Source organism: Crocodylus porosus, unplaced genomic scaffold, assembly GCF_001723895.1.
Source record: "Crocodylus porosus isolate Cpor-Errol unplaced genomic scaffold, CroPor_comp1, whole genome shotgun sequence".
Lineage (NCBI taxonomy): Eukaryota > Metazoa > Chordata > Crocodylia > Crocodylidae > Crocodylus > Crocodylus porosus.
In genome coordinates this window covers 122,739,634-122,752,874 of record NW_017728943.1, presented here as the reverse complement: position 1 = coordinate 122,752,874, position 13,241 = coordinate 122,739,634, and the positions used below count along the sequence as shown (strand labels likewise).

General features: G+C 40.1%; 1 protein-coding gene across 5 annotated transcripts in view; it reads left to right on the top strand.

Annotated features, from left to right (window-relative positions):
- Positions 1-12,682, top strand: part of ADGB (androglobin) — a 262,841-nt gene extending 250,159 nt beyond the window's left edge. For all 5 annotated transcript variants that reach the window (XM_019550118.1, XM_019550121.1, XM_019550117.1 and 2 more), the window contains 5 exons: positions 751-906; positions 2,985-3,093; positions 6,998-7,106; positions 10,065-10,248; positions 12,023-12,682. In XM_019550118.1, coding sequence (XP_019405663.1) covers positions 751-906; positions 2,985-3,093; positions 6,998-7,106; positions 10,065-10,248; positions 12,023-12,214 — 750 coding nt within the window. In that variant the 3' untranslated portion in view covers positions 12,215-12,682. The remainder of the gene's footprint in view (positions 1-750; positions 907-2,984; positions 3,094-6,997; positions 7,107-10,064; positions 10,249-12,022) is intronic.
- The last annotated feature ends 559 nt before the right edge of the window (positions 12,683-13,241 follow it).

The following is a 13,241-nucleotide window of genomic DNA, read 5'->3' as shown; positions in this document are numbered from 1 at the left end:
CAAAAGAAGTGGTGCTGGCTCCTACCCTGGGGGTCTTTAAGAGGAGGTTAGATGAACACCTTGCTGGGGTCGTTTGACTCCAGTAATCTTTCCTGCCATGGCATGGGGTCGGACTAGGTGATCTACTCAGGTCCCTTCCGACCCTAGAAACTATGAAAGTATGAATGTTAGAGTTCTACCCTGGGCCATGCTGAGCTTAGGAAAGGATGAATGCCCAAGTTAGTCTGTCTTTCTCTCTGTCTGGATCTGGGAGAGCCTCAGAGGGTCCTTTGCAGGATCCAGACAGAAAGATAATATACTGCTGTGAATGCAGCAGAGCCTATTCCAAAACTACACATTGGCCAAAGTGGTGTGATTTGGTCTGTAATAAGAAAATTTATGCTATCCATTTCCAAAGTGATTGCCTACTTTATCTCACTGTTATGATAAGTCTGAGCAAGACCAATTTATGTTTAAAATATGCTTCTAATGGATTAAGAAAACTTTTTGTGCTAATTTAATTCCAGCCATCTGCTTTGCAACTGCTGCGTGCTAATTGTGAAAATATCTGTGCACATCAGGCTGGCACTTCCAGCCCTTAGCGTAAGAGGCTTCTTTTGCCAATTGCTGTTTACGTGTAAAGCATATCAAAGTAAAGCTGAACTCTGGGGTGCATGAAAAATAAACAAAGAGCAAAAAAATGAGTAGTTTTAAAAAAAGATAATGCATTAGACTAACTGATGAGTTTCTTTTATTCTATTCCATCTTTAGCAAGCTGATCCGAACAAACCTTACTGGACCTTACGTTTAGTGAGTGAGCAGGGTGAGACTGAAACACTAGAAGTGAAGAAAGATACTGAAAGAGCAGATGAAATCAAAGCAATGAAACAAGCATGGGAGTCTGCAGAGCCGGGCAGAGCTGTCAAGGTACTTGGAGCTTATCCTTTTACAGTTACATCATTATAAAAATTCCATTGGCTGGTGTCATGGCAGGGCAATGCCATAGAGAAGATATGACTTGATGCCTACATATTGGCTAAATACAAATTTATGTACTGATGGGTATGGACTTGGGGACTTTCACTTGTGGTGTGAGGAGTGGGGAGGGGGCAAGAAACTGTAAAAGGATGCTTCCTGTCAATTACTTTAGCCTGGAATCAGATCTACATATGCAGACCCCTGTAACCATTAAGACCCGGTTGCAGGAATACACCGCTAGTTTCATAAAGTTATTCAGGTTAAGTCTGGAAAGACCAGTGGGTTATTTAAAATTATCTCATTATTATTACTTTATTTATTTTGCTAAATCTAAAAATATATATAATTTTAGAGATTTTTTTTACTTTTGCCCAAAGTAAAGCAGACTAATAAGACCACTAGATCTAATTTCTATGCAAGCTGTTGTTATCCATTATTGAGTGGCATTTCTAGTCCTGCTATTTCTTAATGTCAATGAAAAGTTGTTTATCTTGTTTAAGTGGTAGCCATTCAGAGGTTCAGGAAAACAAAGGGAGCTTCGTATGCTATAATAACTGGCAAGTGCTAGGCTGATGTAGACAGGTATCTTCACAACTAGTTGCTAGAAGAGTGGATCTTTATGGCAAAAGAAAGATCAAATAGAGGAAAGGCTTAGAACCCAGGAAGGAAATAAACTGCTGAGGTTAGGCCAAGGGGAAGAGGTAAGGGCTGAAGAGAAGAGACCCAAGGAGGTGAAGAGGAATGGACACCCCCATTCTGGTAGAGAGTCCTGGTTACGCAGAACTGACAGTTTCTCCAAGAAGCAAATGGTAATCCCCACCACCCCTCCATCCCTCCCCACCCTGGGTTATTCCAAGAGAGAGTTGGAATGGGAAAAGGAAGTCACAGTGGATGGGCTATGGGTGAGCCAGATGAAGCAGGAGATACCTAAAGTATCATTGATTTACTTAAGTGATGAGAATCAAGGGGTCTTAGCATAAGGAAAAAGGAGCTAAAAGAGAAGTAGACCACTGTGGCTCCATCAGCAAGAACATCCAAGGAGAAGACCCTGCAGATCCAGTGATGAGTCATGCCAGCCAGTAAGTGGCACTTTGACAAGCTCCTAATACAACCATAATTGCTTAACTGAAGGGGGAAATATATTTAAGTTGAAATACCTAATGTTTTGTCACAGCTGCCTTATGTCAGTTTAAGCAACAATCCAACTTGCATTATCTTGTGATACAACAGGCAGCAGGGCATTCTGTAAAAGGACGCTAGTTTCTGCAAACTTACTGAAGGTGACCCAGGATCAGATTTGTGTAAAAATCACAATGTTTTGTTTCCTGCCTCAGGCAGAGTTATAAACTATGGGCTACTGATAAGTTGTTTACTAAGGAAATAGATGGCATCAGTATCTCTGTGTGGCATGTCCTGTATATATCTGTAATGCAGTGAGTATAGTGATAAGGAATTGCCCACTTGAGGTTCAAAGCATCATTAAGATGGGGTTGCCTATTCTTCATTTTACTGAATCACTTATGGCACAGACTTGCTTAGGAATTCCTAGCCATACATTCAAGATGGTCTTGACACAGCTTAAAAAGACATATACCACAAATAGCAATGTCAGTTCATTTCCCATTAATACGATATGTTAAAACTAAGCAATAGATGTTTTTAAAATGCATGTGGAGAAATTGCATGTCTGATATTGACAGACTATTATTACTTCAAGAAAAAAATATTTACAGCACGCTCCAAAGACCCCTTGAATGTATTTGTGGCAGAAGTCACTCTTCCATAGTTATATTTTTCCAGTGTCTCACCATTCATTTGTCAGAGATTTTTTTCTAATAGATCAATGCAATTAAAGCTGCCAGGAAGCATAAAGCTTAGCATATGTCAGTTTTTCATAAGGACTTACTGTATCTAAAAACCCCTTTTCAAGCCCCTGTCAAAGTTCCTTTGAGTATTTAAAGTAGGCCGGAGGGCTATAATTGAAGTTATCTAAACTAAATCCTGAGGGTTTTTTGTTTTTCCTCTAGGCTTTTCAGGAGCGCATTCAGTTTGTTAATAAGTATGCACGGAAAAGCTCAGCAGAGCCTGCAGCTGAAGCTGAAATTAATAGCATTGTTCCTGGTCCAGGAGAAGAAGGTACAGGTTTAACTTTTCTGACAAACAAGATCTCTTTCCCTGCAAGAGTATCCATTATATATATATTTAGAGAAGATATTACATAGAAATGAAAAGTCTATAAATCACTTAAGAATAGGTGTCCCACATGCCCCCAAGAAAGACAAACACCTTGTTTTGGGGAACACAGAATGCAGAAAAATGTTTTTCCAGAATCCCTTTCCTACTTACCAGAAGCTGAAACTGTAGCTGCTGCTGAAGAATGTTCTCTACAGGTGGATCTGTGATTTTGAAAAGAGCTAAAAACAGTCTGTAAGGCTGTGAAATAGGAGGAGAGAAACCAGGAGTAACTAAAATGCAGCAAAATTGCTTGAACTTGATTATTGAAACATCAGGAACATTTAAAAGGAAAGACTATCTTTAACATCTGTGGAGTGAAGAACATGGAGCCATTAAGCCAATTGATTCCCACAGCTCCCTGAATAAAAATGCCACTGCTTTTGTGAGCAAGAATCAAATTAGGGTGCTTCTGTTCTAGGCAGAAAATCAGCTTCTCCACTTCAAAAACACACCCCAGTTTTGGGGGGCTAATTTTTTGGGAAAAGGTGTCTGTGGAGTATTCAGGTAAACACAGTATAGCCCATGTATGCCTTAGGCTTTAATGAAGGTACATGATCTAAGGAGATTAAATACTGCAGCAGTGACTATTATGAACTGCCTTTCTTATTAAATGCTTATCAGTTGGAGAACATGGCTCTGATCAATGTAGGCTGGGATATTAAGCCTCTGTGGATAACCTCACTGATTTTTAAATATTTGAATCATTCTGATGTTATGCTTTCAAACATAACTTGCTTCTGGCAATCTGAAACTTGCTTTTGATTGAGGAAAGTTTGTGAGAACCCTGCACTGGAATTGTAATCTTAACATTGATTTAAATGACTAATAAACACTTCAGAAGTTCATTTTATGTGTTTGGTGCAGAAGTGCTTTCTTTCTTGATTCAAAGTTCATGTTAGAGGTCATAGCTGTAGAAATGAAAAATTAATACAGAAGCTGAAATATTCACGAAGGTTCTAGGACATTCATATCACTCGATGTTCATTTTCCCTTTTTAATCTACTGCTTATGAAAAGTGCCAGATTGACAGTTCTGGAAGATGAAGTTCTCAGGCCAAGGAACAGGACAGCATGTACGGCAGTGGCACAAGCATCCATAAATATCATCCAAATTTATTTAACTGGGAATATTTCTAGGGGTAGTTCAGTTTGCATTTCCTACCAGTGCTTATCCTCAATGGAAATTACAACGTGGGTGAAATTGTGATGAAAGGATTTTTTATTATCTCACTTTTCAGCTGCATTATTCTTAGCAATTAACAATACTGAGACCACAACACCATAGACTACCACTGAGTGTAATAACTTTTGGTAACTGTAATGTGGCTGGAACTTGAATTTGACTAACACGTGAGAATTGTCCCATTCCTGGAACCATTAGCACAAGTGCATTTGCAAACACCTAAGTAATTCTTATTCTGTGTTTCAGAACTTAAAGCAGAAAATGTACTTCAATATCCCTTGTTCTATATGCATCCACTGCACTAACTACTTCTTGCATTGTAAATTAAGATGAAACATTTGGGAGTTCTTATTTCCTTTTAGTTTAGGTTGTAGGACATATACCTTCCAATCTTGAATTATGCAGTGGCAGCTTTTTATTCCACATAGCTATGCTCTCCCTGCCCTTGCTCTCTGAGTATGCTCAGTAGGCTGCCCTCTGGTTCTGTAGGAACCCTGGGAGAATAAAATCATTAAGGCATGCATGTAACAGTGTAAATACCAATATTTCAGTCACAGAATAAACACTAGGGGTGAACAAAACAGGCCATATTGGATTTGGATTCAGATTTGGCCCAAATCAGGGACAGTGATTCAATTTGTTCGTTCAGATCACTGTCCCCGATTTGATTTGGCCTAATCTGAACTTGAAGATGCAATGCTGATTCAGAGAATCAGTGATTCAGCCATAGACACAGCTTTAAATGTTTTTTCTACATATCTCAAGGTACCAGGTGTGGCTCATGAACGCTGCAGTGATGGGGTGGATGCAGCATCCCAGAGGAGGGCAGGGGGCACCCTGTGTGTTCGGTGATGAACCTTGAAGTGGACTGGAAGTACTTCCAGTCCAATTCCGGGTCCACTGCCGAGCACACTGGGGGGCTGCCCCACGCACCCTCCCCCCACCCCTGGCTTGGCAATCAGCCTCAGGGAGACTCTGGGTGCCCTGACCCAGGAGGCTCCAGTTGTCAAGCAGGAGAGGGGAGTGCCCAGCGTGCTCCCTGGCAGACTCACAAGTGGACCAGAAGTCCTTCGGTCCACTTCTGGGTCTGTTGTTGAGCACGCTAGGGAGCCCCCTATACTCATGTGGGATGCTCCATCTGCCCCAGCATCTCAGCATTGACAAGCTACCTGGTACCTTGAGATATGTAGAGAAAACATTTAAAGCTGTGTCTGTGTCTGAATCATTGAATCTTTCCAAATCTTTCCAAATCAATTCAGAGGGTCCAATTCTATTCGGAGAGATTAAAGGGTCTCCTGATTCAATTTTGATTTGGAGATTCAGCTGCCAAACCTCTGCTGAATCGAATCAGGGACTGAAGCTTCACACAGCCCTAATAAACATGACTAACAAGGGGAGGGGAGAAAGAAGAGGGAACTTCCACCTTTCAGTACAATAGCTCAGGAATTTCCCCAGGGAGTAGCAGACCTCACCCACAAGAGAACTGAAACTGCATCTCCTAGTTCCCAGAATCATCAGAGCACTCTTTAACTCACAGTTTAATCTCTGTGCTCAAAGGGACAGGACAAGAAATTACCATCTTAAATTGTAATAACAGAAATTCAGATTAGTATTAAGAAGAACTTTCTGATCATAAAGCTGGGTAAGCACTGGAACAGATTGCCCAGAAACATGGAAGTCTCTCTCTCTCTGGAAGTGTTAGACAAACACTTGAATTGGATGGTTTAGGCAAGGATGATTCTGACTTGAACAAGGGGTTGAACTGAATGACTTCTTGCGATCTCTTCCAGACCTATTTTTCTATGATTGTAAATATCTTCTCATTCCTTGCTGTAATAAATCAGATAATGATATTGTTTCTATAAAACTATGCTTATATCTTATGTCTTGAAACTGTCATTAAATTTACCACAAAATACCATTATTTACCAATTTAGAGAGGGGTCAAATTGAGATCTTAATAGCCCTTGTGTTGGGGGGTGCTCAGACTTAGGAATGAGCTGCAGGACTGTGCAAGAAGGATCAACTGTAAAACTGAAATCTGACTGGTCTTGTCTCCTCTTCTTCACTATATTCCGCATTTATTTTATCCTTAGATTTTTGCTTTGGAGCCTTCACTAATTACAGTATTATGACATTCTTTCAACCTTACCAATATAGTAAAGATTTGAAAAATTGTTTCTGTCATAACCTCTCAGTATTAGTGGACACTTTTCCCTTTGAGGCTGGTATTTTCCTAACTTAATCTCTTCCCAGAGGTGTCTTTTTTTAGCCATAGCAAAAATTATTCATCCACAATTTAATTGAGTGATGTTTGAAGAGCGCACTGACTCACTGTAAAAAGCAATGTGTTCAGCAATTTTAGGGATAAATAATAAATTGTTAAAATGTCTATACTCATTATCCTTCCTGAATAAGGTAGGTTTTCCTACATTTATGCCTCAAATGGATACATGTACGATACTTTCCAATTTCTGTGAGTCTATAATGATACTATTAGAAATAGTAGTTAAATCTCAATTGTTCTTCTGCTCAAACTTTAATAAGAGAAGGAAACAATATTATAAGGACAGGAAAGAATACTCTCCTGCCAAAAAAATAACCAGATAAGTTTCTATTTTAGATGCAGTTTCTCCTGTGCCTGAAAAAAAATCATCACCAGCAGCTGCTGATCCAGTCTCACAAGTTCAGCAAAAAGAATGGGAACCTATAGACCTTACCCCCTATTTCAGGTAAATTGCAGTAAGTGTAACCTACAAAAGCAACGTTAATGCAATATTATGGTTAAAATTATAATATGAAACTTCAGAGATGTCTTATATTGTTTCCACAACTGTAACTCATTCTCAAGTGTGAACGGTAAATACTACAGTATTTTGTATCAATACGTATGACATTAGTCACTATTCTTTAACTTACCTTGCCCAAACCATAACTCTGTAGCATAGTGTACCTTCCACAGTAGTTGTAGAAGCTGTGACACATTCAGGGTACATACAGACATTCAGGGAAGCTATGGGGAAGTTGCACCATAAGAGACTCTTTGGCAACCGTTGATCCTTCCAGATCATGGTGTATGCATGACAGGTCACCCAGACCTTCGATGCATATGCCATCACAGGCAGGAGTTTGGAGGAGTGGAAGCTTCCTAGACAGGGAGGTTAGATTGAGTTAAAAATGGCCACTTAATCTAAAGTGAATCAGGATGGGACGGCTAGCAGGGAAGCTTGAGGGGATTGGGAAGGCTAGTGGAGTCCACAGATGAGGGTTGCTGGGAACTGGGAGGGCTTGGTGGAATCAGGAGGAGAAGCAGAGTCTACAAGGGGCTTGAAGTGGGGGGGGGTAGCTAGTGAGGTCCATGGGGGGTGGGTTGGTGGGGTCCAGCAGGGTGTGGTGAGATCAGGGGGTACTAGTGGGATCTGCAGTGTGCCTTGGGGGGTGGGGGGATTCTCTATCTCCCTCCTTCAGGGCCAGGGGCTATTTTTAGCACCTGGTCCCCCACCCCTAGATGGATAGCTCCTGCCCACAAACCTACCCCCCCATTTCTGCCTGCTCCTCCCCCCACCCAAATTACTTCAATCAGCTTCCAGCACCAGGAAGAGCTTGTGGGGTGGGGGTTTGGCAGGCTTGCAGGGGCTGGCTGGACTGCAGATAAAGGTTGTCCATCTGAAGGAGGGGGCTGGGGAACTAAAAATAGCCCAGTGCCAGGGGAGCAGGTAGGAAAAGCGCAGCCCTAGGGCTGGGGCCAGCAGCTGGGCTTTCTCAGCCCCAGGGCTATTTTGGGAATTATACAGAAGTTTAATTAGTTTGGTCTTGCTGGGCTTGATCTAAGTTAAACTGCATCTGCGGTAGAGTTAACTTAGTTCAGATTGGTCATTTTTAGATTGATCTAAATTTTCTGAACTTCTGTACAGTTCACACTTAGATCCCTAGTTAGGTCAGTCTAAGTGTGAGGTCCACACCTGAGTGAACTAAGTTATATCGGGTGGCTATTTTTAGTGCAGTCTAGCCTCCTCCTGACCTCTCCAAATGTCTGTACCTAGCCTCAGATGTCATTTTCATGCTGTAAAGCCAAAGTAACTCTACTGAAGTCAGTAGTTATTAAGCCTGTAGAAAGTGGCTAATATTCACTTCAGATTCGGCCGATTTGGGGAACAGTGATTCGATTCAGTGATTCGAATCACTGTCCTGAATTGATTCAGCTGGTGCCAGATCTCTGAATCTCTGAATCACCCAGGCCCATCCCATGCCTCCTCTCTCAGCCCATCAATGGCTGCCCCACCTTGCCCCAGCACCCAGCACTTTGAAAAAAAAAGCCCTGACTCACCAGGTGCTGCCCTGTGGGGGGTGATCCCTGCTGCCTTCCACTGCCCCATGCTGTGTGGTGGGCTGTGTCACGAGCCCCCTGAGCCCCACCCCCCCGGCTGTCCCAGCCCCCCCATAGCTGCCCTGCCCACCCCAGCTCCGGCTCTAGGTCTCTGGTGCAGCCAGTTGGCACTGCCCGAATCATCAAAGCTCTCCAAATCTTTTCCAAAGATTCAGAGTGCTTCAAATCAATTCGGACATTTTTATTGGTCCCCTGATTTGATTTGGATTTGGAGATTTGGCCAGCGAATCTGGCCGAATCTCCTCCAAATTGAATCAGCACCCAAAGCTTCGCACAGCCCTAGTAGTTATCCCATGCTTAGTATATGTGATGGCAAAATTTAGCCCTTCTCCATAAACTCCTTGACTTTTCTCTGTTACAAAATCTGCTCCTTTCTACATGTTGTTGCAATTACTGTTCTCAGTTCAACAAACAACAGAAGAATTTCATTAGCGCACAGTGTGAGAAGCAAGAATTTTGGGGGGTGATAGTATATTTCAATATAGTTCATAATATTAAGAATAAACATGGTTAGTTAATTTGCAGTAGGTCTGTGCAATACAACATTCAGGCAGTATAGTTAGCAAACATGTATGTTTAATGATAAATTTAATAACCTATCATCGTAATAAACAAATGCTTTATGGAGTGGCTTAATGTGCTGTCTAGTTATTTGTTTAGCTGATATACTGCACATAGGCCTCAGTACAAGAAAGCAGCGAAGCAAGTGTATAAGTTCATTCCTATTCAGGACAGTATCTAAGAACATAATTGACTTCCAAAGGTTTTAAACACATGCTGGATGCTTTCTTGAATATGATCTTTAATTGAAGAGGAAACTGTCATAATTAAATTAATTAAATGAAGACAGCAGAAAATGTCACACACTCTTCTCAAATGCTTTCTTTTTGCTAGGATTATGTGCTGTCTTCAGTTCTGTATAGTGTGTTCATTGCTCAATATATTTTTTCAAACTTATCAAGACAAATTAACTCTCCCTTGAGGACTACGAAGTTTGAACTTAAAAAAAAACTAGACGTTTTCCTACTTTTGTGACGCTCACCCAAATAAAATTTGGGAATAAACACAATTAACAAAAAATGTAAAACAGGGACTCAAACCTGAAAAATACTGGTTTAAAATGTTTTGCCCTCCCCAAATCACGGTAATTTCTAAAAAGGGCATAGAACAAAAGTTACCTCCTTAATTATACTTAGGATAATAGTGTGGATGTACAAGTTAAATATATTGGATGTAGGTGTTTTATCACCTAAGAGCTATACTGCTTCCGAAGTGAGACAAATATTCTTTGTATTTCCTACAGAGAAACAATGCCTGAGCCTGTGCTAAGAAACGAGTTTATCATTCAGCAGCAGGAAATGCATAAAGCAGAAGAAATCAATCATTTTAGGGAACTTCGAGAACAGGTTTTGCAACAGAGAGAAGAAGATCAAAAGGCTCGCAGTTTATTGAAACAAAGTATGCTTGAAATGTATGAACATTTACAAGTAAGTTCCCATTTTCAGTAATATTTACTGTGATTTCCAATCTAGATACCCTCCCCCCATTCTTTTGAGTTGTATAGTCAGGACTTCATTAGAAAGGCAGTTAATGAGCTTGGACTTTCACTAGTCTATGGTTTAACTTAAAGATTCTGGAAAAATATTGTTGCACCATATTATATGAATGACACTTGGTGTATCTTTTGAGCTATCACTTTCAAATGGCATTACTTGGAAATAAATGAAGTGAAATAAATCACTTTGGAAATTAATCAAAGTAAAAGAAAGGTGAGTGCTTAGACAAATATTAAATAAATCATCTCCCAATTTTTGAAGAACTATACAGTATTTTAAGTAAGTATATGTATTGATAATAAAAAAAACCTAGATAATTTGTGACAAAGGACAATCACTGCTCATATTTTCAGAAAAGAGGCTGAAGAACACAATATTAGTGTTCTGCAGATTTTCTGCAATCTGCACAAGGCCAAACCAACACACTACTGGGATTATTTTACTTGGATGGAACCCGGCTACAAATAATACACTCAGCGGGTGGGACAGCATAAGTGATAAACGTCAAAGTTAAGATGAATGTAATTGATTTAAGAAATGAAACTGGTAAAAATACAAAATCAGCTTAATCTTTAGGAGACAGTAAGAACAGGACTTTTGATAGCCAACTCCAGTGAAAATGTCTGAGCAACTGATTTGTTGCAGTCATTTTAAATTTCTCCTTCAGACACACTGACTGACTGGCAGTGGTCTCTCTGTTAAGAGTGAAGGGGAACTTGTAGGTCTGGTTCCATGATACATGTCAAGATTTTCAAAATATCAGTAAGGATTTTGTGTGTCTAAATGTTTAGGTTTCCAATTCAACCCTAAGTGGCCTGGTCTTTAAAGGTCTGCTCTGCACTTTCTAAAAACCAGGCCCCTTTCTGATGTCTTGTTTAGAATTCAAATGCATTTAGTTACTTCTCAGTATCTTGGCCTCTCTAGTCACGCTCATGTAACATTTTATTTCATGGGTCTTGGAGATTCTACAAAGGTGATCAAGTATAATGACTCAGTGTACAGATGCAGTATCTGAACATGGAGAGGCTGAGGGGAAAGCTTTCTCATCACAATTCCTTACAACTGAGGCTGTTCAGTCATGTTTGAGAACTCCACTTGTACTGCAAAGTACTTTTGAAATTTTTATCCTAACTATCTTAAATCATAGAGCATATCAGTGACAGAAATAGGATTGGACCAGGAGCCCAACTAGTCCAGTGCTTGATCCTACGCCCAGCATTAAGAGCAGAATTCTGTTTCTACCAAGATGTGTGCTATTCACAGAGTTTTTAGATTTCTCAGGCCCCTAGCACACGTTCATTTAAAGGCTCCATGGAATCTGATCCTCAGCCCCAAAAATTGTTGTGCCTCCTGCCCTGCGACACCTACATTGCAGGAGGCACAAATTTTGGGATTGGAAATCAAATTCAAATCACACCCTTTCAACTTGCTGGAACATAAGAAGTAATCAAGATCTGGGGCTCCCCCTGCACCAGCAAGTTGACTCTACTGGGGTCTCCACCAGTCCTCGAGCTGGGACCAACAATCAGTTTTGTCCCTAAGAAAGGACTGTGAGAAATGAATGAGTGATGAGCAGACAAAAAGAGAGATCTTCTACTCATGCCTATAAAACCATAAGACATTTGGAAAATAACAGAAGTATGCGTATAGTTAGAAGGGTATGTGAATTCATTGTACATATGAACATTCATTTGTTTTTGGATAGGAATCCTTAGATGAAGCACGAGGCAGGGTTCTCAGTGCTCGGGAAGCATACAGAAGTAAGTTACTAGAAGCTGAGCTCAAAAAACAAGAAGCCCTGGCTACTGAAGAAACAGCCCCTCGAACAGAGCAAGAGAAGAAAAGCCCAGATGCACAGAAAAAAAAGCAAGGAAGAAGTGCAGGGAAAAAAAAGTAACTTTGCCTGAGGTGTTGACCATATTGGCTTCTTCATTGTTGAGGAAGGATAATCCATTTTTAATGATGAAAAAAGTATTCAGTGTTTTTATAAGGCAAAGTGTATTACCCATATAATAAGCTGTCTCTCTCATTCAAGTGTTATTACAAATCCTTCTCATATTTTTTTATCTTTTTAACATGAGATATTTTATGGTTTGGGTATTATAAATACTATCAATATAGTCTGTGTTTTACTGCAATAAATTTTTGCACTAAAATATTCCTGTTGTATCTGGACTTTTATCCCATTACTGTCATTCCGTTTTTCAGCTCAAAAAAGTACTAAGAATGAACTGAGAGAGGAAAATAGTGCCTCTGAAAGAGCTAAATCAAAAGAAAATGCTTACTGTTTTTAGTAGGACAAACAGATTCAAGAGATATTGCTTAACTATATTGATTTCTAATTAAAAATATTTCCAAATCTCCAGCTGCAAGAGTGAACCAGATCCTTCTCAGGGTTTATTCTATTGACTTTGCGTATCTTAAAACAGTTCATTTGTTCTGTTAGATTTTAAGTCTGAACATTGCATACCATGAGCTCCTGAAGTTGATGATGATTTCTGTTAAGTATACTGACTGAACACCATCACCCTGTTTTATTTCTATGTCTTACTAGACACCCCCAAACTATTTGTTTACTGTAACAGTATTTCTTTTTTAACTACATGACCAGCTACTTTTACACCTTACAGTGCACTGGCCAAATTTGACTCCCATATTACAGTTTTCAGAAGCCACACGCTTAGTTGAAAGTTCATTTAAGGAGTGATGTTCTCCAATAATACAGTTTCTGCTCTTCATTTACAGTCTTGTTTCTTATTTTACCATTGTAGATTCATTGATTCGTGTCCCTAGGTCATACAGTACAGGAGCTGCTAAGTTTTCCCTTACAGCCTATGGAGCCTTGATTGGAGTTTAAAGCTGTTCCTTACGGGTAGAAACACTAGATGTGTGCAGCGTCCTCCTCCCTGAGAGCTGAAAACTTT